Here is a 27,957-nt window from a genome sequence, read left to right on the forward strand (position 1 = left end):
ACCCCGTCCAGCCCCAAGCTCACAGAGGCCAGATCAGTCCTCTCACACTAAGGGTCAGTACACAGCACCCTTTGGCCTCCTTCTCCTGCAGCCCTCAAGGCTTCTCACCTGGAGTGCTCCGGGAGTCTGCAATCTTAGATCCCCACAGGGGAAATAGTCCCCAACCGCAGACCCCACTGATCGCAGCCAGGGAGCCTGGGGCGGTTTACCAGGGGAACAAGGCGGAGGAGCTGCTGCCTTATCTTGGGAGAGCCTGGCAAGCCAGCAAGGGTGATTTATGTTAACCCACCAAACCAGTGGGCCTGGGCCTTTCCTGGCAGCCTTTCCAAAAGGAGAAAGATGCGGCTGTTGCTGACCTGGGGCTGCTCACCACTGCTTCCTGTGATACTCAGGATGCTAACTGCTCAACTAACTGCCCTTTGCCCACCTTGCTGGCTCACTGAGTCCTCCTTCCCTCCCAGCAACTGTGGTGGAAATGCCCCTGCAACTGGGCCTGCTTGGCTTCCCGTGTGTGCTGAGAAGAGCTCAGATCCCAGGGCTAGAAGAGAGCTTGTCATGGTCGTTGCTAAGCTGAGGCCAGTGAAGGGTGTTGCCAGCAACACTGTGTGATGTCCTGGTGACTGCCAGCCACAAGGGGAGAAGCTGGGCCACTCTCCAGAACAGCTAGTGTTTATTCAGCGTGTCCCAGTGGTGGGCTCTGCAACCCTGACTGACCCTCACAGTGGCCCTTTGGAGTCAGTCCCACTACAGCCCCTTTTAAGGTGAGGAGCCTGAGCAGCAGGCAGGCTCACGTAATCTGTCGAGGTCCCAGAGAAGTAAGCAGGAGGCCGGCACTGTAAGCAGGTCTGCTGGAGCTCCGAGCCCTGGGGCTGGGTGCTGGCTCTGGAAGAGCGGGATGCCAGGGCCGCTTGGGGTGTCCTGTGGTCGGGTTCAGTGACTCCCAGTTTCTTCCCAGACAGCCTTGGTCTTCCACGTCAGTCTGAGGAAAGAGGAAGTGATCGCATGCTTGCCATTTGATACTCCTGACGGGTTTATTGTATCAAAATTAGTATAGAGAGGGACGGGGGCCCAGAGAGGTTCAGCAACTTGCCTTAACAGCACACAGCAGGGTTGAGAGCAGGCGCAGCCGGCCTTCAGGTTGAGCCCATCCAAAGATGCTCTGTTGCCAGGCACCATAGCCTCTGGATCTGCCTTGTCTTAAAAGTGGTGTGGGGACAGGGAAAGGGAGGTAAGACTGAGGACAGAGGTAGTCCCCAAGGGACTGGACTCGGCCCAGAAATGAGAGCCTCCCCAACTCAAGAGGTCACCTCTCACCTCTTGTTCATGTGAGAGGACAGGACTCCTGCCCCCAGCCTCTCAGCTCCCTGGTCCTGGCTCAAGAGGAAAGCTTCATAACTATCTTTGCACACCCACCCCTCACTCCAGGCCTCATGGATAAAAAAAGACCCCCAAGGTGGCATGGGTGTTGACCTAGCCAGGGTTTATCCTAGAGTTCATTATGGCAGTGCTCACCAGAGTCCAGAGCCTTCTAAATAGGAGGCAGCTGCAGACCTCCATCCACCTGGGAATGTAGGGGCGGAGGCACAGGGAAGTTAGGTGAAGGGGTTTCCTAGAGATTGGCCAGTCTAACTCTAACCACACAGGTGGGAACACCGGGGCTCAGATAAAAGAAAGCAAGTCAGCACCAGGACCAGTCAGCCTAACTGGTAGGGCCTCTGCTCCTGGAGCAGGTGCTCCACCTGAGCCCTCAGACCTTTCTCTTTATATTTTATATTAATTAATTAATGTAGGTGCATCAGGACTTAGTTGTGGCATTTGGACTTAGTTGTGGCATTTGGGCTTAGTTGCCTCGAGGCATGTGGGATCCTAGTTCCTCGACAAAGGATTGAACCCTCATCCCCTGCATTGAAAGGCAGTCTTAACCACTGGAACACCAGGGAAATCCCTGGACCTCTCTCTAATGTGGACAGAGCTGATCAGACCTTTCAGACTGTGGGCCCTGGGAGCCCCAGGCTCTGGGGGGCAGATTTAGGGCAGGATATTCCTTGACTTATGGCCCCTGTCCCCATGAATCGCCCTTCCCACCTGCATGTTTGCCTGGACTCTGGGAGGGAAGAACACTGAACGAACCCCTCCCGCACATTCCTAGCTTGGGAGGACTTCAGCCCGCACCCCCGCATTAGAGTCAGGACCAGGACTAGTGGGTGTCACTGGCCTGGGACACCAAAAAACTCCGATCAAAATGAATATTTTATTGTAATTTTTTAGAATGAAAATTAATGCAAAAAAATTCATTGTGGTAGTCTCCAACTGCTGTTCTGCCGCAACTTGAGCAGTTTAGAACCACACACACTTATTTCGGATGAGCCCCCACCCCTGCCCCCCCAGGGCTCCCCTAAGCCCCTCGCTTACAGATTTCTTCCCACAGACCCCTGGGGATCTGCGTCCTTCTTCTGGTGTTTCAGGGCCCCAGCTTTGCTTCTCCGCCCGCCTTCCCTCCTGGTGAAGGCTGTGCACCGCGTCGGTGCTCACACTTCGCACCCTTGGAGGTGTGGGATTGTGGGCCTTTTTCGCTGGGTTCACGGGCTTTGCAGAAAGACAGTATAGGTTTGAACTGAAGATCTGTCACTTACTAGTTGTGTGACCTTACGAAAATTACGTAACTTCTCTGAGCTTCAGCTGTCTCATCTGTAAAATGGGGACATTAATACTCATACCGCTCAGGACTGCACAGGACGCCTAACTTAAGTCCTAAGCACTCTCCGTGGCACTGGGGTGCTGGCCCCTCGGCAGGGCAGAGGGCTGGAGCCCAGAACACCATCTCCGGGTCGGCAGCCCTGCTATAGATCAGGCTCAGCACTCATCCCGCTGCTTGACCCAAACAGAGTCACCTGCCCTCCCTGAGCCTCTGTTGCCTCCACCTGGAACACCTGCCTTCCATTCTGCTGGTTGCGGAAGCTCCTAAAGCGAGTCCTTTAGGAAGAAGGGGCGGATCATTGGGAGTTGCTAGTATCCCTACGGTGCTGTAACATCGAGCGTTAGGAAGAAGCGGGTCAGGAGTCTGCACTCCAGGAGCAGCATTTCAGAAACTCGCAGGTCCCGGCCCTCCCTCCCTCGCTCCAGGGTCTGGGCCCCGGGCGGGCGGCGGGCAAGACGCTACCTGCGCGCGTGCCGGGCATTCCTGCCGCGCCGCGCCGCCGCGCCGGAGCGCCATGGGCCTGATGCCGGCCGCGCGGGCCTCCTCAGGGTGCCGCGCCTGCCTGCGGCCGCCCTGCCGCATGCCCGCCTGCTGCGCGCCGGCCGCCCCAGGTAGCGCGGGAGAGGGGACGGGCGCCCCGCGAAGCCGAGTGGAAGCTGCGTCCCAGGCCGGCTGCGCGCTTGGACCCAGGTCCTGCGCCTGTGCCAGGACAGCGTTGAGCCGGCGCGTCGCGGGGCGTCCGGGAGGGAGCGGGGAGACGGGTCGGTTGCGGGAGTGGGTAGAGGGCAGCAGCGGAACCGGTCGCCGGGTTGGGGGAGCGAGCACGCGTGCAAAGGATCGCCACTATTGAGGGACCCAGGCAGGATGCCAGCTCTCGGCTACCAATTTCAAGTCCACTGCTCAGCCCACGTTTGCCTCTCCGGACTTCAGGAAGTCCCCAGTGCCTGGGGGCTGGTTAACACCAGAAAGGTGGAGGTCACGTCTGCCCTGAGGATGGGCTTGCCCTGGGCAGAACAACCCCCCTAAGATGTTAGCCTCTCCTTGTATTTCTCTCCCCTGGCTGATTTTCAGCCTGTTGGTTGTTGACACTTGGTTACAGCCCAGCCAATTTGTTGCAGCTGTTCAGAGCAGCTTTGAGGCTGCTAAAGGGGGCTTCCCAGGTGGCCCAGTGATAAAGAATCTGCCTGCCAACGCAGGAGACACAAGAGAGGCCGCTTCGATCCCTGGGTCGGCAAGATCCCCTGGAGTAGGAAATGGTAACCCACTCCAGTAATCTTGCCTGGAAAATTCCATGGACAGAGGAGCCTGGCAGCTACAGTCCATGCTATCGCAAAGAGTCAGGCACGACTGCGCGAGCGCACACAGTACCTGGAGGAGGGCAGTGCGCATGGGCAGTGTGGGAGTGACGGAAAGTGGATTCACACACCGTGGGCTGCATGCAGGGAGGGTGGCAGGTGTCCTGGGGAGGGGCGCAGAGAACAGGAAGGGTTTGTGAATCTCTGGAGAGAATTTAATAACTATTTTCCTCATTGCGCCCCTGGGCTATCTGCCTCTCCCCTTTACTGGAGAGAGCCAGCCTGACGTCTCCACTCGATCAGCTCCAAGAGGGAATCTCGGCTGTCTCCCTTTCCTGCTGGGCTCCCAGGGCAGGCAGAGCCCACCCAGGCTTGGGCTGGCCCTCCCGGGTCAGGAGACGCCCACTTTGATCAGGCACCTGCTTCCCTGTGCCCAGTGCTTAGGCTCTTCCACAGCTACTGACAGCCCTGTGCCGTGGCAGAGACCAGCTCAGAGATATTGAGGACGTGCCCAAGGTCACCCAGGACAGGGATCTGAGTCAGCTGAGTGCTGGGCCTGTGCCTTCCTGCCCCTGCATGGGATTCGGGGGAGAGGGGAGTGAGGGCCAGGCTTTGCCAGGGAGCAGCTGGCAGGAGGGGAGGCCCGGCCCAGCTCTGAACCCGTCAGCAGGTTCATCCAGAGGTCCATGCCAGCTTCCTCTCCGGTGGCAGAGCTGATGCTTTGTAAAGAGCGTGGGCTGGGACCTCGAGGAACCCGCACGCTGGCTGGCTGGGTTTCCAGGGATCTGACAGGCCTATTAGAGCTGGTTCTTGGCAAGGCTCCCCCATGAGACATGCCAGGAGGGCTGAGGAAGTTCAGCACAGCCGTCCCAGGCCCTGCCAGGCTCTGCCCAAGAGCCCCTGAGAAGGGGAGTGGTGGGGAAGGTCCCTGGCTGAGGGAGGCCGGGTCTGTAGCCTGAGCGCAGGGTGCCTCCAGCAGGAGGAAGGCGGAAGCAAAGCCCTGGGAGGTGGAGCTGGAACTATCCTTTCCTACCGGGCTCTGGTAGCATCTCCCCCTCCAGGGAGATGTGCTCTCAAGGTAAGGGGGCAGCTTGCACCCGAAGCCTGAACAAGGTCTGAGGCAAGGCGCCACACTGCCTTGCTGGCAAAGTGGGGTCAGCCCCAGGCCTGGTGGTGCCTAGGGGCAGGGCCTTGAGACCACCCCTAAGGACAAGTGTCATCATCCCCATTTTATAGATGGAGAAACTAAGGTCTAGGAAAGGAGGCCACTTCACTCTATACAGTGGCTTAGGATGTGCAGGTGCAGCCTCAGAATCTTTGTCTCTATGGCCTTCAGCCTTGAGCATCATCAGCCTCTTGTGTTCCCCACCCCTATCGTTAGCTTAGCACTCTCACCAGGCTCAGCATTTGGAGGGCCTCTGGGGGAGTCTCGTCATTTCTCAGAGCCCCTGAGCCCTGCATGAGGTCAGTCCAGTGCTCACCAGGGGTCATGGTCCTTATCAGGACCCGGGACTGCCGTGTTCCCAGCCTCTTCACTCATACTCTCTCACACTCACCCTCCAACCCCCAGGGTCCTTATCAGACCCGCACCCCCCCGCCCCCGCCCGCCCCCTGCTGCCAGGTCTGCCCAGGTCTGCCTTGGGGATTTCTGCTCATGCCTACCTCCCAGACCCCACCCCCGCCTTCCTGGCTATCTCTTGCTCATTCTTAGACCCCAGTCCTAATGTCCCCTTCTCCTCTAAATCACCTCTGTTTAGAAGCACCTGGGACCCTGTGGACTTCCCACAGCCATAGCCTTGTTCAGGGGACTGGAAGAGTAGTCTGGAAAGCTCCACCAGGGTTGTGGGGGGGTGGTTGAGATGATGTAGAAAGAGGGCTTTGGAGACATGGGAGCTGTGTGACCGCACAAACAGCGGGTCTGGCCATGCAGCAGCTGCCCTCTGCCTGGCCCAGGCTCTTCTGTGCTTCAGAATCTGATGGAGAGGTAGGCAGGCCCTTGTCTCTCTGCCTGCCAAGTTTAGATTTTATCCCGGGTGGGCAGGAGGGAGGCAACAAGGGGTTTCAGCAGAGGGGTCTGTGGTGGTATTTACATGTTTCTAGTCCTCTGGACAGATCTGGGGCCCTCTAAGACTTAGAACAGGGTGGGGCACAAACGCAAGAGTGATGGAAGGATGGATGGACCGGTGGACAGCAGATGTCCTGGAAACAGGAAATTGGAGAGCAGAAAGGGTTGGGGCCAAGAGGAGGCTAGATAGATTTACCCAGGCTTTGTGACTCTCTAGAGAGAATTTTAGAGTCCTTTTCCTCAGTGTCTCTCTTCCCTGACTGTGCCCTTTAGTTACCTGTGAGCCAAGGGTGGGAAGCTGAGTGCACGAACTCTGGGTGGGAGATAATCCTGGGCTGTGTGCTCCCCTCCTTCACTCAGCACTCCGTGACCTCCCCTCCAAGCCCACACTGGCTTGGGACTGGGGAGAGGGGCTGGTTCCCAGTGAGGAACCAGGCAGAGGCAAGCGTCTTCGCATGGTCTGTGATAGAGGGCCAGAGGAGGGGCCCAAGAGCCCTGTGGTCGTGCTGAAGAAAGGATCTGCGGCAGCTGATCTCCAGGGCTAACTAGAATTTTGCACAGAGTGAACAGGGAAGAGACCTCTGCACAGGCCAGGCAGCAGGAGAGCAGACATATTCAAGATGCTTGAGTTGTGGGTGGAGCGGAGGTGAAAGGGATGGGGCGTATGCCCGAGTGGGGAGGGACGCAGGAGGCGGGCGCCAAGGCACAGGGCCAGGCTGGCTCCAGCCCTTCCTACGGACGCTCTGCTCAAGGGCAGTTGCCCCTGTATGTTCTGTGCCTGCTCATTTGAGGTCCTAGCTGATGCCTCTGGTCACAACAGGCCTGACTTCCCATTTCTGAGGATCAGGGCCCCTCTCCTACTTCATTCTGACCCAGTGCCCGGTGGGGAGGTCTGTGCCATGGAAAAGAGGTGAGCGTTTGGCAGAGCTGCAGGAATGGAATGTGGACTGGGTGTGAGGCAGTAGGGGATGGTGGGGACTGTGGAGAATTAGCAGATACATGGGCCATCAGAAGGGCAGAAAGAAAGGAAAGAAAGATAGTGCTAAGTCATGTCTGACTCTTGCGATCCCATGAACTGGATAGCCTGCCAGCTTCCTCTGTCCATGGGATTCTCCAGGCAAGAATACTGGAGTAGGAATACTGTATTAGGAATTCTTACTCCAGTAAGAATACTGCCATTTCCTTCTCCAGAAAGACACAGGGGCCGCTGAACTCCGTCAGTGTGACTGGAAATCCTGGCCTGGTAGCACCAGATCTGTGGATTCTTTTAAGAGGATTTTTTCCAGATTTTTCATATGAATAAAAAATCTTTTAGATGGTCTAGATTTTTTTATATGAATCTTTTCTAAAGTATAAAAGTATAAAGTAACGAATTTAAAAATGTTTCAAACATGTGCCTAGCTAAACAGGAACACTGTGGGCCCATATGGCTCATTGCTGGGCATGTGTGATTGAGCCCTCAGTGTGCCGTAGAAGGAACAGTGTCCTTGTGTCTCCAGACCAGCCTAGGCCTCTCTTGGCCTGGGCAGAGAGGCCGGGACGTTGGTGGTGGGCACCTCAGAGTTGCCCCAGGCAGCCCCCATGCCAGTCTTTGGGCAGCATCTGCCCCTGTGTTCAACACTGTTTACCGGCTACACCCCAGTGGGAAGGGCAGCTGAGCTGTCCTTTTCTTGAATTCCTTTTTTTGAATTTTCCTGTTGCCCAAATGACCACATCCTTGGGAGCTGCTGGTGAAGACAGACAGGATAAACATGGGAAGCAAGCCTGGTGGGGTAACAGCATGGACATAGGCATCCATGCTCCAGGATGGAGAGCAGGCATGTGGCCTGGGATATTCTCCAGGCCTGGAGCCAGACTGCCTGGGTTCTTTTTTGTTTTTCTAATTTTAATTTTATTGGAATATAGTTGATTTATAATGTTGGGTTAGTTTCAGGTGTACAGCAAAGTGATACATAATATACACGTGTTCATTCTTTTTTAGATTCTTCCCTAGTATAAGCTATCACAGAACGTTGAGTAGAAATCCCTGTAGTCTACTGGGGGTCCTTGCTGGTTATTACAGTAGGCCCTCGCTGGTTATTACAGTAGGCCCTCGCTGGTTATTACAGTTGGCCCTCGCTGGTTATTACGGTGGGTCCTCGCTGGTTACCACAGTGTGCGTGTTTTACTCCCAAGCCTCTGCTTTATCCTCCCCCTCCACGTCCCTCTTTGGTAACCATCAAGTTTGTTCTCAATATCTGTAAGTCGGCTTCTGTTTTGTAAATAAGTTCATTTTTATTTTTGAAACTAGATTCTACATATGAGTGCTATAACATCGATCTATAACAGCCTCTTTCTGACCTCACTTAGGATGCTAATCTCTCGGTTTCTTCATGTTGCTGCAAATGGCATTATTTCATCCGTTTCTGCGGCTGAGTAATAGTCCGTGTGTGTGTGGACCGCATCTCTCTGTTCGTTCCTCTGACAATGGAAGTTTAGGTTGCTTCTGCGTCTTTGCCACTGTGAATAGTGCCGCTGTGAACACTGGAGGGCTTCCCCGGTGGCTCAGACAGTAAAGCGTCTGCCCGCAATGCGGGAGACGCAGGTTCGATTCCTGGGTTGGAAAGATCCCCTGGAGAAGGAAATGGCAACCCACTCCAGAACTCTTGCCCGGAAAGCCCGTGAATGGAGGCGCCTGCTAGGCTGCAGTCCATGGGGTCACAAGGAACCGGACACGACTGAGCGACTTCACCTTCCCTTTCATGAACACTGGGGTGTGTGTGTAGCCTTTCAGATTACGTGTTTTCTCCAGGTATACAGTGAGGAGTGAGATTGTTGGATCATATGGTGGCTCTAATTTCAGTTTTCTGAGGAGCCTGCATACTGTTCTCCATAGTAGCTGTACTAATTTACGTTCCCGCCAACAGCGTAGGAGGCTCCCTTTTCTCCATGTCCTGTCTACCATTTATTGGTTGTCGACCTCTTGAGAATAGCCATTCTGATGGGCATGAAGTGATACCTCACTGTAGTTTTGATTTGCATCTCTCTGGAAATTAGTGATGTTAAGCATCTTTTCATGTGCCTTTTGGGCATCTGTATGTCTTCTTTAAAAAAATACCTATTTACGTCTTCTCCCTATTCTTTGATTAGGGTTGTGTTTTTTTTTTTTTTTTTTTTTTTGACATAGAGATGCATGGGCTATTTGTATATTTCTGAGATTAATCCCTTGTCAGTCGCTCCATTTGCAAATATTTTCTCCCATTCTGTTTCTTCATTTTATTTTTTCCTTTGCTGTGCAGAAACTTTTAACGAGGTCCCATTTGTTTATTTGGTCTTTGTTTTCATTACTCGAGGAGGTGAACCATAAAAGGTACTGCTGCAATTTATGTCAGAGTATTCTGCCTGCGTTTTCCTCTAAGTTTTATCATGTTCAGTCTTCCGTTTAGGATTTAGGTCTTTGATCCATTTCCGGTTTATTTCTGTAGGTTGCTTTGTATAGTCATTTCGACAATGTTTATTCTTCCCGGGCTGGTACACCAAGAACACGGCATGTCTTTCCATCTCTTTGCGTCATCTTCAGTGTCTTCATGAGCATCTTACTTTTCAGTGTATAGGTCTTGCCTCCTTAGGTAAATCTACCACTAGGTATTTGACTCTTTTGGATGAGATGGTAAATGGGATTGTTTCCTCAATTTCTCTTTCTGATCTTCCATTGTTATTATAGGAATGCAGGAGACTTCTGTGTATTAATTTTGTATCTTGCAACTTTACCAAATTCATTGAGCTCTCACGATTTTCTGACAGCATCTTTAGGATTTTCTATGTATAATATGTCATCTGCAAACAGCGACAGCTCACTTACCCAAGGCAATCTAGAGATTTAATGCAATCCCTTTCAAATTACCAATGGCATTTTTTTAATAGGACTAGAACCAAAAAAATCTTAAAATGTGTATGGAGACACAAGACCATGCATAGCCAAAGCAATCTTGAGAAAGAAATACAGAGCTGGAGGAGTCAGACTCCCTGACTTCAGACTATACTATAAACTATAGTAATCAAAACAGTATAGTACTGGCATAGAAACAGAAATATGGATCAAAAGAACGGGGGAGAAAACCCAGAAATAAACTCACATGCCTGTGGTCGATTAATCTACGACAGAGGAGGCAAGAATATACAGTGAGAAAAAGAGAGTCTCTTCAGTAGGTGGTGCTGGGAAAACTGAACAGCAACACGTGAAAGAATGAAATTAGAACATTCTCTAATACAAAACACAAAAATAGACACTGTACCCATTAAACAATAACTCTCCATCCCACTCTCCTCCAGCCCCTGGCAACCACCATTCTGCTTTCTGTCTCTCTGAATTTGCTTATGCTGAGTGTCTCATAAGGAGAATCAAGCTGTTTTAGTGGACTGGCTTATTTCACTTGGCAACATGTCCTCAAGGTTTGTCCATGTTGCGACATCTGTCAGAATGTCCTTCTTCTTCTGGCTGAATAATATTACGTTGCATAATATTAATAATATACGTGCATCGCATTGTGCTTATCCACCTGTCCAGCGACGGGCCCTCGGTTTGCTTCCACCGTTTGGGTATTGTGAATAATACTTCTGTGAACATGGGTGCTTCTGCGTCTGCTCCCGTCTCTGCTCTGTTTTTGGGGATATGCCCAGAAGCGGGATTGCTGGGCCACACAGGAATTCTGCTTTAATTGCTTGAGGTGCCTCCGTAGCATTTTCCGTAGTGGCTGCACCAGCTCACCTTCCCATGAACAGGGCACAGGCGCTCCGCTTCTCGACATCCTCACCGGCACGGGTGGTTTTCTGCTCTTTGGATGGCAGCCACCCTCACGGGCGTGAGTTTCGACTTGCGTTTCCCTAACGATCTCCAGTGTGGGCTCGCGGCTCTGCCCTCGTGTTGTCTGTCCTCTGTCTTGTTGCTTGTGCCTCAGCGGTGCTCACTGCTGTCCTCTGCTCCATGGCGTGAGTAGACCATGATGCTCCCGCGCATTCTGCCCCTCGTGGGCATTAGCTGGTTTCTCATTCAGAGAGATTGCAGGGGGCGCCACTAAGAACATTCCGGAGCGCGTCTTTCGGTGCCTGTGGTGTTAGGTTTTTAAATGCAAGCCACTGCCATTTGAGAGTTAGTATTGCATATATAAGCCAATACATAAATAAAGTGTGTAATGCATGCTTCCCGAGGGCCCAAAGGGTCCTCAGGCTTGGACAGGCTCCACAGGCCAGCCTCAGCTGTGGCCTGATATGCCCTTCTGCCCTGTCCCAGCCGCCTGGTGCCTGCCCTCCCAGTTTCTGATGTGCTTGCTCGGGGCGGGGGTGGGGGTGCCACCCTGGGCCCTGACAGCACTCGCTGCCCCTGCTGTCCCCAGCGTCCCCCCCGCTGCTGAGCCAGCTAGCTGAGGGTGTGACCAGCTCCTCTCTGTGCCCAGGGGTCTTTGGGCAGCGCCTGGAGGACACAGTCCACCACGAGCGGAAGTCTGGCCCACGCCTGGCGCCGCTGCTGGTGGAGCAGTGTGTGGACTTCATCCGGGAGCGTGGGCTCACCGAGGAGGGCCTCTTCCGTATGCCCGGCCAGGCCAACCTGGTGAGGGACCTGCAGGATTCCTTTGACTGTGGGGAGAAGCCACTGTTTGACAGGTGAGCTCCTGGGAGGAGATGTAGATAGGGCCACCTGTCCATCGCCCCCTGAGTCTCCTCTCAGGATGCCAGCTGAGAGGCCTGGGTGCAGGGTGGAGGGTAGGGTGAAGCCCCACGCTGGCACACATGTGCCCAGCCAGCCCTCCTGATGGGCGGAGTGTGGGGCATAGAACCAGTGTAGCAGCCCTGGGTCTCCCACACGGGTAGATCCTGCTACTTCCATGCGGGCTCTGTCTGCTGTGGAGATGCCCCTTATAAGCCCACGTCCGTCTCTTGGCTCTGCTGTCTCAGGGCGACCCATTCCCCCACCCCCTGGCTCCTTAGGTGCCAGTACTGAGATGCACATCCTCACAAGTTTCGGGGGCAGGGGAGCGAGTCTCCTCCACCTGTCCTCACCCCACCACTGGGGCTTACTGGGTCCTAGGGTCCACCCTGGGATAGAGTCAGCCTCACTGAGGGCCCAGGGGCTAAGAGCAGGGGGCCTCTTCTCTCTGACGAAACCCCCATTATGGGGTAGTTTTTCGTAGAAAGCTCTTTCTGCAGCCAGCCAGCCAGCCCTGGCCCCCATGGAGCTTCTGCCCCTTCTCAGATCCACCCTCCCCTGGGGCAGACAAGCCCCCGCCCCTTGCAGGACAGGCCCACAGGTTTCTCCTGGCAGCCCTGGCATTTTCAGCTCTTCTCCTCTCAGGGCAGAACACCGCCAGCCCCTCCAGCATCTGCCCAGACCATCACCGCAGCCAGGAGAGCCTCTCTTTTTCAGATGTGGAGTGTGGGTCTGATCGCCATTTCCCAGAGAGGGTCTGCCCAGAGCGGGCACAGGCCAACAGTGTGGAGTGGGGAGAAGGTGAGGAAGTGAATTTCTAGGGAGGGAGGAAAGATGAGGCAGGCAGCGCTGAGCCAAGCTCCCGGGACCAGGAGCACTGTAACCTCGGGCAGCCAGGAGGAGTCGGGATGGGGCTTTGGGCAGGGACGCCCAAAGTTTCGGGGTCAGCCACAAGGTCTGCAGCCCAGAGGGCCCGCCCTCTGAGTCAGCTTGCCCAGATCAGAAATGCTTCGCCTTCCCCACCAGGGGGAGACACAATGGCGGGCCCTTGTCCATCCTCCTAGCTTCCCGTCCCTCCCCCCATCTTCCTGGGGTTCCTGCTCATGCAGTGGCTGGCAGTGAGCTCATGGGGTCCCCAGGTGGAAGGTGGCTAGGCTCAAGGCTAGGTACCCACTGGGGACGTAAGCTTCCAGGAGGTGGGGGTGTCAGCAGGGGAGTGGCTGGGAGAAGGCAGAGAAGGGTGAGGGCAGTCATGTGCTTGGCTGGAGAGGGGAGGTGGGGGCAGGGATGGGGGCTGCTCAGCTGGCCAGACCAAGAGCCATCGAGCCACCAGTCCTGAGGCAGGGAGGGGTTCTGGGGATACAAACTCGAGATGCATGCGGCCCTATGGAACCCCAGAACTCCAAATGCCAGGGTGGAAGGGACCCCGGGGCTCATCTCAGTGATGAGATGGGCAGCAGGCCAGGAGGCGCCTTAATGGCACAGCCACTTTTGGCCTGAGGCCCATCTTCCCTGAACACCTGCCATGAGGGAAAAGCAGACGGAACACCTGGGGCCCCCCAGCCGGGAAGGCAAGCTTGGAGGAGGCACCAGGGCTGCAGCCCAGGACTTAGTCCCAGAATCCAAACAGGCCCAGGGCCACCATCCTCTACAGGGCCCGCTGCAGCCTGGGCAGCTCCGAGCTGCAAGCGGGAGACTGATGCCTGGGAGTGGACATATGGGGCTCTGGGACACTGGAGATGGGGCATCTGTAGTGTGAATAGGAGCCCAGAAGCTGGGGAGAGGGGCTGACCTCTGGCCTGCCCAGCCTAGGTGCCCAAGGACAGCTGCCCTTTTCCAAGGGGCTTGGCAGCCCTGCATGGTGGGCATGTTTGACACGGTCCTCCTGCTTCCACTAGAGGGTGAGCCTGGGCAGAGAAAGCAGGCTCAGACTTGGGCCAAAGGACAGCTGTGCCCCTGGCTCCTGTGCCCTTGGCTCCGCGACCCCAGAGTACCTGGGGCAGGCACCAGGCCAGTGGAAGGTGGCCCTTCACACCCATCTGTTCCCTGGCCGGTCGCCACAGCGCGTGTGTGTGCATGCACACACATACATGGGTGTGAGAGCAGAGACTGCCCCTGCAGGGGGCAGGCGAGGTGCTGGCCAGGGTGCTGGCCGCCCCGGGGCCTCTGGCGCCAGCCTCACGGGCGTCCCTCCGTCTGCAGCACAACAGATGTGCACACGGTGGCCTCGCTGCTGAAGCTCTACCTGCGGGAGCTCCCTGAGCCTGTGGTCCCCTTCTCCAGGTACGAGGACTTCCTTAGCTGCGCCCAGCTGCTCACCAAGGACGAGGGGGAGGTTAGTGGCTCCCGGGGACCCTGCCGGGGGAGCGGGCCTGCTAGGTGATGGTGGGGGGAGGCCGTGGACACAGGACTTGTCGTGACTGTTCATGGTACATAGATCCTGTAGCCTGCTCTGGTGGGGGCGGGGGCCAGGCCTAGAAGCTCCCAATCTGGGGAGGGCTAGCGTATTTCCCCGCTAGGCGGGAGGGTACTCTGGGGTGGGATGCCTGGGGCATCCCCTCCCTGTGTGCAGCCGTCCATTGCTCGGAGGGACAGGCGCCTCCTGAAGCAGGCTGTGTTCCAGCCATGCTCTTGAGTGCAGCGTGCCCAGGCTGGACCACCACTCAGGAGGCATTCCTGCTCCATCACCTTCTCCCACATCTAACTCAGGCTACCCAGGCTGGCCTTGGGACTCAAAAACAACCAGACCTTTCATCTATTTCTATCCTGCCTCCTCCCAAAAGAATTTGAGACTGCCCCCAGGGCAGAGCCCCCCGCCTGCAGCCCTGGTTGGCTCCAGCTGGGGAAGAACTGTTTGCCCTCCCTGTGGCTGTGTGGGAGATGAGGGGTCTTTATCTAGCAAATATTTGTGCCTCGATAAGTGAGCTGAGCGCTGGCCCTGACATTCCTCTGTGGCTCTGCACAGGCACATCCCTCACAACAGCATCTCGAAAGTAAATCTCTTTCCCCCCAGAGGTCACCAGCCAGGGGAATGAAAGTAGTGGTGCCCTCTGGTCACTGGCAGCCAGGCTCGTGGGCTGTGGATGGAGGTCTGGACTCAGATTCCCACCCCCTCCTCATCCCGCCTCCCTCCAGCAAGAGAAGGCCTGGGGCCTCCCTGCTGATCTTTGAAATGCTGTTTTCTCTCTCTCAATCCCAAGGGGACTCTGGAGTTGGCTAAGCAAGTGAGCAGCCTTCCCCTGGTCAATTACAACCTGCTCAGATATATCTGCAAGTAAGTGACTAGGGGTGGGGCTTCCCTCTCCTGCGGTCTGGCTCCGCGTGCCCTTCACAGGGGTCGGGGGACCACCCACACCTCTGTCAAGCCAGTGGGGGATATAAAAGAAGTCTCTGCACTTACAGAGCTTATTATGGTCCTGGTCGGCGCAGGCAGTGTTATACAGTCCTGAGCACATGGTTTCTGAAGCAAAGCCGGATGGCCTGTGTTCCTTCTGCCTCCCGTGGGTCTGCTTCCTGACCATGACCTAGGCTCAGGGTGCCAGGAGAGGACAGGCAGGGTGAGCCTTCACCCAGCCCCGCATCTAGGGGTCTGAGCCTTCCTAGGCAGCTGCGCCCAGGGCAGGTGGGGGAGTTCTGTCCTTCCACACCAACAACAGGCCCTGGTTCCAGTGGCCTTTACTTCTGATGGCCCTCCGGATCTCAGGGAAGCGCTGCCCTCTCCTGAGCCTGGCAGGGGCAGCTGACTGTGCCCGGTAGCTGTGGAAAGAGGGGCACAGCTGAGCTCGGGGGCCAGGCAGCTCCCAGCAGATCTGGAGTCAGGATTTGCTTCTCTGCCAACTGTCTCTTCCTTACTTTGTAGGTTTCTGGATGAAGTTCAGTCCCACTCGGATGTCAACAAGATGAGCGTCCAGAACCTGGCAACTGTTTTTGGGCCTAATATCCTTCGGCCGCAGATAGAGGACCCAGTGGCCATTATGGAAGGTAGTGGTGGGGTGTGCGCGGTGGTGCTAGGTGCTCTGGGCTCATGTCAACCCTGGGCAAGTCCTCAGAACCCTCATGGCAGGCCAGCAGGAAGGGTGGCCCCAGCCCTGGGCACTTGGAAGCAGCCTCTCTGGACCTCATCACTGCCTTCTCCAGCCCCTCTTCCCCCATGGGGTCCGCTCTAAAAGGGACAGGAGCTTTGCCCTGTGGATGGGGTCGTGAGGTGCAGTTAGAATGATGGGAGCGGCTGAGCGGGTGGAGGTGGGGTGGAAAGGTCAGTGCCCTTGCCCTTAAATACACACAAATGGTTTTGTTTTACTGAAGTGATTTTCTATTAAGTAATTGTCACAGCCTTCTTCTGGATGTTAGAGCTCAGCAAACCCTAGGGATATTACGTTCTGTAATGAAGTCATAATGAAAGATTTTAAATAATATAGCAATAGCAGCCGCTCTCCACACGTCAGGGCCTCTGCCGAGTGCTTTACTCCTACTGAGCATCTCAGCCCTCACAAGAAGCCCCCGGTTACTGCCCCCATTTGACAGACGAGGAGACAGGCCGCAAGAGGTGAGGTGACTCTGTTAGTCGGACTGTTCAGAGGGCACACAGGTGCAGGCTGGCCTGGAAATGAGCGCACTGCTTGGAGGCCCCATAGAAAGGCCATCCTCTCTAGTGTGAGAGTCTGGCTGCTCACAGGAGACCCGCAGCCAGTGGAGCCACGGAGCAGAGAGGCTGGCAGAACTCACGAAGAACCCGCCTGACGCCAGCTGCCCCTGGCACGAGGCCGGCTGAGGGCAGAGTGGCCAGGCCTGTGGAACATGAACTAGGGGAGGCGAGGGGGTGAGGGTGGGCGCAGGGCTTTCCCTGCCCCACCCCCAGCTGACGGGGTGTCCCCGGGGGTTGCTCTCTTGTTTAGCACGCCCTTGGCCTGACTGGTAGTTTCTCCCCAGAGCTCCTACCTGCCAGGTTGCACAAATGCCTGAGGGCAAATGCTCACCCTGCTGAACTGCCAGGATCTTGCTTCACCTACTAAAGACTGTCTGCTTAATGTTCCCCATGGCTCTCCATTACTTCCAGTGGCAGTAGGAGCACTTGGCCTTCCTCATCACACAGAAGCCTCCCCCCGTCTCTGGTCTTTGGTGGAGGATAACAGGAGGGTGGATGCCATGGTCCCTCTGCAAAGCCTCCCTTTGTCACTGACCCCTCTCTCCACCCCACAGCCTCAGGAACTGAGTCCCCCATATGCTGCAGGCTGTGTCTCAGGGGCTGTGGCCTGGGGAAGAGGAAGCATGTGCTTGTGGGTGGGGTTGTTCATGTTAGGGGGGTGGCTATGTGCATTTGTGTGTGATTGTGTATGGGGTTGTGTATGTGTGTGACTGTGTATGGGGTTGTGTGTGAGTGACTGTGTATGGGGTTGTGTGTGTGTGACTATGGGGTCATGAGTGAGTGACTGTGTATGGGGTTCTGTATGTGTGTGACTGTGTATGGAGTCGTGTGTGAGTGACTGTGTATGGGGTCATGTGTGTGTGATTCTGTGTGTGGGGTTGTGTGTTGTGATTCTGTGTATGGGGCTGTGTATGTGTTTACCTCTGTGTATGGAGTTGTATATGTGTGTGACTCTGTGTATGGGGTTGTGTGTGAGTGACTGTGTATGGGGTTGTGTATGTGTGTGACTGTGTATGGGGCTGTGTGTGTGACTGTATGGGGTTGTATGTGTGTGTGACTGTATGGGTATACGTGTGACTGTGCATCTGTGGTTTTATGTGTGTGTATATGGGGTTGTGTATGAGGTTGTGTATGTGTGTGACTCTATGAGGTTGTATATGTGTGTGACTGTGTATGGGGTTGTGTATGTGTGTGACTGTATGGGGTTGTATATGTGTGTGACTATGTATGGGATTGTGTATGTGTGTGACTGTGTATGAGGTTGTGTGTGTGTGTGACTGTATGGGGTTGTATATGTGTGTGACTCTATGTATGGGGTTGTACATGTGTGTGACTCTATGTATGGGGTTGTGTATGTGTGTGACTGTGTATGAGGTTGTGTATGTGTGTGACTGTATGGGGTTGTGTATGTGTGTGACTCTATGTATGGGGTTGTGTATGTGTGTGACTGTGTATGAGGTTGTGTATGTGTGTGACTGTGTGGGGTTGTATATGTGTGTGACTCTATGTATGGGGTTGTGTATGTGTGTGACTGTATGGGGTTGTGTATGTGTGACTGTGTATGGGGTTGTGTATGTGTGACTGTGTATGGGGTTGGGTATGTGTGACTGTGTATGGGTATATGTGTGACTGTGCGTCTGGGGTTTTATATGTGTGTGTATATGGGGTTGTGTATGAGGTTGTATATGTGTGTGACTGTGTATGGGGTTGTGTATGTGTGTGACTATGGGGTTGTGTATGTGTGTGACTCTATGTATGGGGTTGTGTGTGTGTGTGTGTATGGGGTTGTGTATGTGTGACTGTATGGGTATATGTGTGACTATGTGTCTGGGGTTTTATATGTATGTGTATGGGGTTGTGTATGTGTGTGACTCTATGTATGGGGTTGTGTGTGTGTATGGGGTTGTGTATGTGTGTGACTCTATGTATGGGGTTGTATATGTGTGACTGTGTATGGGGTTGTGTATGTGTGTGACTGTGTATGGGTATACATGTGACTGTGTCTGGGGTTTTATATGTGTGTGTATGGGGTTGTATATGTGTGACTATGTATGGGGTTGTATATGTGTGACTGTATGGGGTTGTGTATGTGTGTGACTGTGTATGAGGTTGTGTATGTGTGTGACTGTATGGGGTTGTGTATGTGTGACTGTGTATGGGGTTAGGTATGTGTGACTGTGTATGGGTATATGTGTGACTGTGCGTCTGGGGTTTTATATGTGTGTGTATATGGGGTTGTGTATGAGGTTGTATATGTGTGTGACTGTGTATGGGGTTGTGTATGTGTGTGACTATGGGGTTGTGTGTGACTGTGTATGGGGTTGTGTATGTGTGTGACTATGGGGTTGTGTATGTGTGTGACTCTATGTATGGGGTTGTGTATGTGTGTGTGTGACTGTATGGGGTTGTGTGTGTGTGTGTATGGGGTTGTGTATGTGTGACTGTATGGGTATATGTGTGACTATGTGTCTGGGGTTTTATATGTATGTGTATGGGGTTGTGTATGTGTGTGACTCTATGTATGGGGTTGTATATGTGTGACTGTATGGGGCTGTGTGTGTGTGACTGTGTATGGGTATACATGTGACTGTGCATCTGGGGTTTTATATGTGTGTATATGGGGGTGTATATGGGGTTCTGTATATGTGTGACTCTATGTATGGGGTTATATATGTGAGTGACTGTGTATGGGGTTGTGTATGTGTGTGACTATGGGGTTGTGTATGTGTGTGACTCTATGTATGGGGTTGTGTATGTGTGCGTGTGACTGTATGGGGTTGTGTGTGTGTGTGACTGTGTATGAGGTTGTGTATGTGTGACTGTATGGGTATATGTGTGACTATGTGTCTGGGGTTTTATATGTGTGTGTATGGGGTTGTGTATGTGTGTGACTCTATGTATGGGGTTGTGTGTGTGTATGGGGTTGTGTATGTGTGACTGTGTATAGGTATATATGTGACTGTGTCTGGGGTTTTATATGTGTGTGTATGGGGTTGTATATGTGTGACTATGTATGGGGTTGTATATGTGTGACTGTGTATGGGGTTGTGTATGTGTGTGACTGTGTATGGGTATACATGTGACTGTGCATCTGGGGTTTTATACGTGTATATGTGGTTGTGTATGGGGTTCTGTATGTGTGACTCTATGTATGGGGTTGTGTATGTGTGTGACTGTATATGGGGTTGTGTATGTGTGACTGTGTATGGGTATATGTGTGGCTGTGCATCTGGGGTTTTATGTGTGTGTATATGGGGTTGTGTATGAGGTTGTGTATGTGTGTGACTCTGTATGAGGTTGTGTATGTGTGTGACTCTGTGAGGTCGTATATGTGTGTGACTGTGTATGGGGTTGTATATGTGTGACTGTGTACGGGTATATGTGTGACTGTGTACGGGTATATGTGTGACTATGTGTCTGGGGTTTTATATGTGTGTATATGGGGTTGTGTATGTGTGTGACTGTGTACGGGTATATGTGTGACTATGTGTCTGGGGTTTTATATGTGTGTATGGGGTTGGTGTATGAGGTTGTCTATGTGTGACTGCGTATGAAGACATCTCCATTCTGTGCCCCAGAGCCCTGGGCCCCCGGAGTGGACAGGCAGGTGTGGCCGCTGTGGGCAGCAGATGGGGCAGCCAGGAAGGCCCCGGCCGCTAGGCCCTGGCCTCCGGCTCCAGCCTGCCCTCGGCTCAGCCCGCAGCCTCAGCCAGCACTGTGTCAGCTCCCGCTCCGCCAGCTGGTTGGAGTGGGCGTGAAGGCTGAGTGCCTTTCCGTGCTCCAGACCCCACACTGGAGGAGGCGGATTTGGGGTATGGTCCTTCTGTCCCTGTCTGTATTTGGAAAGTGTGGTGGCCATCCTTACCTTTCGAGCGGACGATGAGCCCACCCCTAAGTAGCCTGGTTGCTACTCGCAGAGCGGGGCGCCCTGGGCCCGAGCTGCAGCTTGCCGACTGGCCTGGAGAAGCTGGACGGGAGGCAGTCAGTCAGCCTTTTCTTATTCCTTCCTCTCGGCAGGCACTTCTCTGGTCCAGCAGCTGATGACCGTCCTGATCCGCAAACACAGCCAGCTGTTCACTCCGAGGACCACGGAGGGGCCGGCCTCCCCACGCGGGGGCCCACCGTGCACCGTGGGATGGGGCTCCGAGGAGGTCCCCAGGGACGACCAGGCGGAGCCCAGCAGTCCCAGCGCCCCCTGCCTGCCCTCGCACAGGACCTCCTCTCTGGATGGCGCTGCCGTGGCGGCACTCTCTAGAACCTCTCCCACGGGCCTGGGGAGCCGAGGCAGCCCTGCTGCCACCAGCCCCGGGAAGAGGGTGCAGACTCTGCCCAACTGGAGGTCTTCCTTCCGGCAGTCAGGGTCCCGGTCAGGGAGTCCGAAGGTGGGCACCTCATCCCTGGAGGTCCCCATCATCTCTGGAGGGAACTGGCTCATGAATGGGCTGTCCTCCCTGCGAGGCCACCGCCGGGCCTCATCAGGAGACCGGCTCAAGGACTCGGGCTCCGAGCAGAGACTCTCCACCTACGATAATGTGCCCCCGCAGAGCTCCTTCCCCAGCACACCCAGTGTGGCCAGCCTGCCATGGTCTGGGGTCTCCTCCTGTGAGGCGTCGGCCAGGGGCTCGGTCAGCAGCTGCACAGCATGCCGGGCCAGTGACTCCTCTGCCTGCAGCTCCCTGCACATCGAGGGGGCCCTCGAGCCCTCCCCTGTCCTCAGCAGCAGCGAAGAGCGCAGATCCCTGGATCTGGACCATGGCCTGGATGGAGTGGGTGCCTGCATCAGCAGCAGCGAGCCCAGTGACCCGGGCAGCCCTGCCCAGGACCACGCCCGCCGAACTGAGGTTCTCCAGGGCCTGGTCACAGAGCTCAGAGCAGAACTGTGCCGGCAGAGGACTGAGTATGAGACGAGCGTGAAAAGGTACAAAGCCTGTTGGGCGAGTGCAAAACTGGCACTTCCGGGCTGGGCAGAGCACTCACAGCCAGCAGCTCACTGGGCACCGGTCCTGGGCAATCAGCCTCTGGCTTGGAAAGAGAGCTCCCGGAGGCAGGGCCCAGAGCAGCCAGCCCCCAGGAAGCTGCCTCTCTGGGAGAAGGTTCCCTAGGACAGGGCCGGGAATGGAGGGATGGGGGTCCTCTGTCTGGGAAAGCTTGGGAGCCAAGGGCCTGGCATGCAGCCAGGACTCCATGAGGCCAGCTGGAAAAAGAAGCAAGTCAGAATCTCAGCCTGAGCTGCTCAGAGCACCTTTGATGGAGAGGTTCCGGGTGGAGGTCCCTGTGTGGCCCTCAGAGAGGAGGCAGGCCCCCTAGTATGGCCTGTAGTTCAGGAACTGGGAATGGGGCAGGGCCTCTGTGCACTGCAGGCCCCAGGCCAGCCTGGTTGACTGACCATGGTTGGGCCCGATGTCGAGTGAGGACATCTGGGTGGAAATCGAATTTCCTCTGAAGAGGGAGCTGACCTTGCTGAGCCAAGCCTCCCTTCTACTGGGAGGCTTCACAGTCCCTTCACAGAAGACTCCCCATGCCACCCTTTAAGGCTTGCAGGCTTGCTCTCTGATGGGCCCTGGTTCCGTCCTCTCAGCCCCCGCATGTAGAGGGCTTTTCCCCTCATTATAGTGGCCAGCAGAGCCCATGGGTCTTCCCAGGTGGCACTAACGGTGAAGAACCTGCCTGCCAATGCAGGAGACAGACGTGAGTCTCGGGTGTGCTCCCTGGGTCCGGAAGATGCCCTGGAGGAGGGCATGGCAACGCACTCCAGTATTCTTGCCTGGAGAATCCCACGGACAGAGGAGCCCGGTGGGCTGCAGTCCCTAGGGTTGCAGAGTCAGACACGACTGCAGCGACTTAGCATGCACACAGAGCCCACACTGGACAGTGAGCAGCGCTTCCGTCAACATCTCAGACCCTTTAGCTCCTTTCGCCCCAGGCCTTGCATCAGCTGACTCACCTATGAACCCATGTCCCACCCACTAGCAGAAGCCTTCAGTGGGCTCTGGGTGCTGCTTTTTTCCATCAGTGGAGGCTGAAAGGATTCATGCTTCTGTTTCTGAGCATGGGATTCCCAGGGGAGCTGGAATGGCAGCATTTGACCCTCTTGTCCTGCTGGCAGCTGTCTCCTGGGTACCTGGGGAGGGTCAGGTGTGTGCCAGCTCTGTGTTCCTGGTGGGAAGATGGCAGCAAAGGGGCTATGAGGGCAGTGGCCACTGCCAGGGGGAGATCAGGGGTAGGTGGTGTCACAGCAGGTGATATCTGAGCCACGACCTGGCTCAGTAGGAGCCAAGGACCAAAAGGATTGAGCTGAACAAGGATGAGAAAGGACACCGCATGAGTAAAATCCCGGGTGTAAAATTGTGGGGAAAACCCACAGGGTAAGCAGGGGGTGGGACACCCTGCAGAGATAGCAGCAGGAACTCCGTGCAGATTCACTGGACGGCGAGCGCTGCTGGAGCTGAGCTTACAGAGCACACAGGGTGTGTTACTTGGCGGATGCTGTCTGAGGGCAGCCTCAGTGGGGGTCAGAATCCACCTGTCACCTCCTTGGCTATTTGTGGAGGTGACTCAAGCCTTCACCTTCTCGGGGGCTGGGGTTCTCAGGGGAAATGCAGTATTGTTGCCTGGGGGGCTCTGGGGTCAATCCTTGACGCACTGTGCATTTGCTGAGTGTCCAGGCAGGCTCTGAAAGAGCGAGGTGGAGGGGGTGGGGTAGGGGGCGAGGACTTTTACCAGGAGTGATGCTTTGATTTTATTCCCAGCGAGATGTGAAGCTGCTGGCAGGCCTAGAGTACTTTGATCACTCTGATGAGGTGCGCTGGCTGCTGTGTGCACAAGTGCTTGACAAGGCAAAGACCAGTTAGGAGGCCATGGAGATCCAGGCCAGACCTGTGGGTGGCATGGACCTCAGAGGCAGCAGTCGAGGTGGGCAAGTGGCCAGATTCAGAACATGTTTGAGTTTTTCCAGTTGATCAGATGTGGGATGATAAAAATAGCTGACTTGAGGGACACCAGTTTTGTTTTGGAAGAAGGTGGTCTCTGAGTGAAGAGACTGGGGCTGTAGGAGGGTGACTTGGGAAAGGAGGGCAGGAACTCACAGGAGCAGGAGCTGTGGGTCTGTTAAGCTGTAGATGCTTATTAAGTTTCTGAGTGGACTTGAGGGAGACAAAGATTAAGGGTTGCCACTCAACCTGTCGCTCACTCACCACTCCTGTGGTGCTTAGAGCCTGAGACTGGACAGAATCCCTTTAGGAGTGGCATGGAAGGAAGACGGGTGGCCCAAGCCATTCCCCGGAGCACTAGGGGGCGAGGAGGGTCTGGTGAAGGAGGAGCTCAGAGGGGAGGAGGAGCAGTGAAGAGGCTCATGGGGGACCTGCTGCCCCCACTGTGGGGGGCGCTCTTCTGACACTGTGTCCCTCCCAGATGGGAGGTTAGAGCAAAGGGAGGCTTTTTCCCTTCTCCATGTTTTTTTTTTTAAGTATAGCTGATTTACAGCATTGTTAATTTCTGCAAAGTGATGCAGTTTTAATATCCATATATATTTTTTCATATTCTTTTCCATTATGGTTTATCCCAGGATACTAAATATAGTTCCCTGTATTATAAAAAGGACCTTGTTGTTTATCCATCCATATATATATATATATATATACACACACATAAACAGTTTGCATCTGCTAATCCTGAACTCTGAACCCTCCCTCCCCCACCCCTTCCCCTCGCCCTTGGTAACTGCAAGTCTGTTCTCTGTATCTGTGAGTATTTCACAGGTAAGTTGATTTGTGTCGTATTTTAGATTCTACATATGGTACTTGTCTCTCTCTTTCTGGACTCCTTCACTCAGCCTGATCATCTCTCAATCCATCCGTGCTGCTGCAAGCAGCATTAGCTCTTTTTTTAAGAGTAGTATTACATTGTGAGTGTGTACACACACACGCATCCTCTTTACCCAGTCACCTGCTGATGGACCCTGAGGTTATGTCCATGTCTCGGCTGTTGTAAACCAGTGCTGCTGTGAACACAGGGGTGCGTGTGTGCTTTTGAATTAGGAGTTTTGTTTGGGCATATGCCCAGGAGTGGGACTGCTGGATCGTATGGCAACTCATATTTCTGTATGTTTCTGATTTTCTTTTTTTTTTCCTTTTGACCATGCTGCATGGCTTATGAGATCTTAGTTCCCTGACCAGGGATTGAACCCAGGCCCTTGGTGGTGAAAGCGCAGAATCCTAACCACTGGTGCGCGCACACACACACGTGCACACACACACACACGTGTGGGCATATGCATGCACGCACACACGTATTGGTCGTGTACAACTCTTTGCGACCCCATGGGCTGTAACCTGCCAGGCTCCTCTGTCCACAGAACTTTTCAGGCAAGAATACTACAGTGGGTTGCCATTTCGTACTCCAGGGGGATCTTCCCAACCCAGGGATCGAGCCGTCTCTCTCTTGCGTCTTCTCAATTCTTTACCCCTGTGCCAGCTGAGAAGCCCCCCTAACCACTGGACAGCCGGGGAATTCCAATTTTTAGTTTTGAGGAACCCCCATACTGTCTCCTTAGTGGCTACACCCGCTTACGCTCCCAGCAATGGTGAGTGCCTCCCTCTCCTCCACACCCTCTTCAGCATTTATCATCCGTAGACTGTTTGATGGTGGCCATTCTGACTGATGTGAGGCGATACTTCACTGTAGTTTTGACTCGCACTTCTCTAAGGATTAGTGATATCAGCATCTTTTCACGTGCCCGCTGGCCATCTGTTACCTCATCTTTGGGCTTCCCTGATAGCTCAATTGGGAAAGAATCCGCCTTCAATGCAGGAGACCCTGGTTCGATTCCTGGGTCAGGAAGATCTGCTGGAGAAGGGAAAGGCTACCCACTCCAATATTCTGGCCTGGAGAATTACAGGGACTGTGTAGTCTGTGGGGTCATAGAGTTGGAGATGACTGAGTGACTCTCACTTTCCACCCCATCTTTGGATAATGTCTGTTTAGGTCTTCTGCCCATTTTTCAATTAAGTTGTTTGGTTTTTTGTTATCGAATGAGCTGTTTGTGTTTTGGAAATTAATCCTTTGTTGATCACATCATTTGCAAATACTGTCTCCCGGTCCCTAGTCTCTTCTCGTTTTGTGGTTTCCTTCGCTGTGAGTTTGATTAGCTTCCATTTGTTTATTTTTGCTTTTATTTCTGTTGCCTTGGGAGACTGATCCAAGAACACACAGGCACAATGTCAGAGAATGTTCCGCCTGCGTTCTCTTCTAGGGCGTTTATGGTGTCATGTCTTACTATTCAGGTCGTTCAGCCATCCTGAGCTTATTTTTCTGTGTCGTGTGAAGGTATGTTCTAACTTCACTGATGGGCACACAGCTCCCAACTTTCCCAAAACCACCTGCTGAAGAGACTGTCTTCTCCCCCTTGCATATCTTGCCTCCTTTTTCAAAGATTAGGTGACCAGAGGCGTGTGGGTTTATTTCTGGGCTGTCTATTCTGTTCCATTGATCCGTGTATCTGTTTCTGCGCCAATACCATCTCTTTTGATGACTGCAGCTTTGTAGTGTTGTCTCAAGTCTGGGAGTGTTGTGCTTCCTGCTTTGTCCTTTTCCTTAGGACTGCTTTGGCAATTCTGGATCTTTTACAGTTCCATATAAATTGTATTTGTTTTGTGAAAAATGTCATGGGTAATTTGATAGGGATTGCACTAAACCTGTAGATTGTTTTGAGTGGCATGGCTGTTGTAACAATATTCTTCCAGGCCCAGAGATGGGGTCATGTTTCCATTCAACTTCCGTTATTAATGTTTTGTAGTTCTCAGCATGTAAGTCTTTCACTGCCTTGGTGAGGTTTATTCCTAAGTTTTTTGTCTGTTTCTTGTTCTTTTGATGCAATTTTAAAGGGGGTTGTTTCAATGTCAGTGTAAAGAAATGCAACCACTTTCTTTCCGGCAATCTTTCATCTTGCTACCTTGCTGAATTCGTTTATCAGTTCTGCTGGTTTTCGTGTGGAGTCTAGGGTTTTCTACAAACAGTGTATGTCATCTGCATATAATGACGGTTTCACCTCTTCCCTCCCAATTTGAATACCTTTTGTTTATGCCTCTTGCCTGACTGACGGGTCTAGGACTTTCAATACTATATTGAATAAAAGTAACGTGAGTGGGCCTCCCTGTCTTGTTCCGGATTCTCGCGCTTCTCCATGCTTTGTCTTCAGTAGTTGCGGGTGAGGGCCTAGGCCTTGAGGGGGTGGAAGGGGTGTTTGCTCCGCGCGTGTCCTGTGCCGGGGAAGTGCCGCGGGTCTCCGTAGCCCATTGTCGCTGCAGCGCACGGGTGGAAGGTCAGCCCTGCACTCTCAGGGTTCGGTTTGTGTCCTGCCCAGTTTACGTCTTGTAGTCAGGCCGGTTCCCAGAGCCCGGCACAGCCCGCCCCTGAGGCCTCAGAGGAGTGGGTCATCTGGTTGAAAAGATGAAAGGCCTGTGGTGTACTCCGTGGTAGCAAAAAGGAGCAGTGTCTGACACGCTGGGGAGGATCAGGAGAAGCTCACCAGAGGGAGGCATGGGCTGGGGTGTGAAGGCCGAGAGGGGGTGGAAGGTGAGGCGGCAGCCTGAGTGGGGACTCCTGTGAGTCGGTGTGTCTGGATGGAGCTCGGTGGCTCTTGAGCAAACAAGGGGACAGGTTCCAGCTTCCCTCTCGGCGCAGGGTTCAGTCCTGTTCTCTGCCTGCGGGCAGTCCAACCCTCACTATGCCAGGTAGCCAGGCGGGAGGGTAAGTGGTCTTCTACTGGAGTGAGAACTCAGGGAGGGCCCCTGACCTTGAGTGCCAAAGGCCAAGAGGAGGATCTCTGCGGGGTGAAGCCCCAGAGTCTTGCAAGGATATGCGGTCTGCGAAGCCTCGCCTGGCACTGGGTCTGAATCCACAGCATCCTCCCCCTTGGGTATCAGGTCTGAACAGCTACTTTACCCCATCAAGTGTCTGCCGACAGCGGAGCTCGCTTGCCAACCTCAGCCCAAGTCTAAAACGGTGTCTTTCTTCTTTCATTTTTTAAGACTCGAAGAAGGTAGTGCCGACCTGAGGAAACGAATGTCACGGCTAGAAGAGGAGCTAGACCAAGAAAAGAAGAAGTACACGATGCTGGAAATAAAGCTGCGGAACTCGGAGCGGGCTCGGGAAGATGCAGAAAAGAGGAACCAGCTGCTGCAGAGAGAGATGGAGGAGTTTTTCTCAACCCTGGGAAGCTTGACTGTTGGGGCGAAAGGCGCCAGGGCGCTGAAGTAACGGGACCAGCAGAGTTCATCCCTGCTGCGTGCTCGCCCTCCCGGCCTTCCACAGCCTCGAGAGGAGCCGGAGCCTTTGCAGCTGGACCTGGGCCTCAGCGGTGCCAGCAGATCCGGCACGGGCTGGAGAGAGCAGCCCTGACACCCCCTCAGGAGCCCGAGCCCCACTCGGGATCTGGAGGCTGCTCCGACCGTGCACGGTGTGGCAGGCATCAGAGCGGCAGTCCCGTGACCGCCAGAACAGACGGCACTTGGGATCTGAGTAGCCCACCGGGACCTTTCTGCACTCTTTATTAAATGTGCTCTCAAAGCATGA

At 54.3% G+C, this 27,957-nt stretch overlaps 1 protein-coding gene across 5 annotated transcripts in view; it reads left to right on the forward strand.

The window, feature by feature from the left end:
• The window catches only part of ARHGAP22 (Rho GTPase activating protein 22), a 181,693-nt gene extending 153,736 nt beyond the window's left edge, over nt 1-27,957 (forward strand). For all 5 annotated transcript variants that reach the window (XM_018042511.1, XM_018042513.1, XM_018042512.1 and 2 more), the window contains 6 exons: nt 11,491-11,698; nt 13,944-14,076; nt 14,942-15,015; nt 15,601-15,722; nt 20,404-21,304; nt 27,414-27,957. In XM_018042511.1, the coding sequence (XP_017898000.1) occupies nt 11,491-11,698; nt 13,944-14,076; nt 14,942-15,015; nt 15,601-15,722; nt 20,404-21,304; nt 27,414-27,642 (1,667 nt within the window). In that variant the 3' untranslated portion in view covers nt 27,643-27,957. The remainder of the gene's footprint in view (nt 1-11,490; nt 11,699-13,943; nt 14,077-14,941; nt 15,016-15,600; nt 15,723-20,403; nt 21,305-27,413) is intronic.

The sequence above is a fragment of the Capra hircus genome, chromosome 28 (genome assembly GCF_001704415.2).
Source record: "Capra hircus breed San Clemente chromosome 28, ASM170441v1, whole genome shotgun sequence".
Classification (NCBI taxonomy): domain Eukaryota; kingdom Metazoa; phylum Chordata; class Mammalia; order Artiodactyla; family Bovidae; genus Capra; species Capra hircus.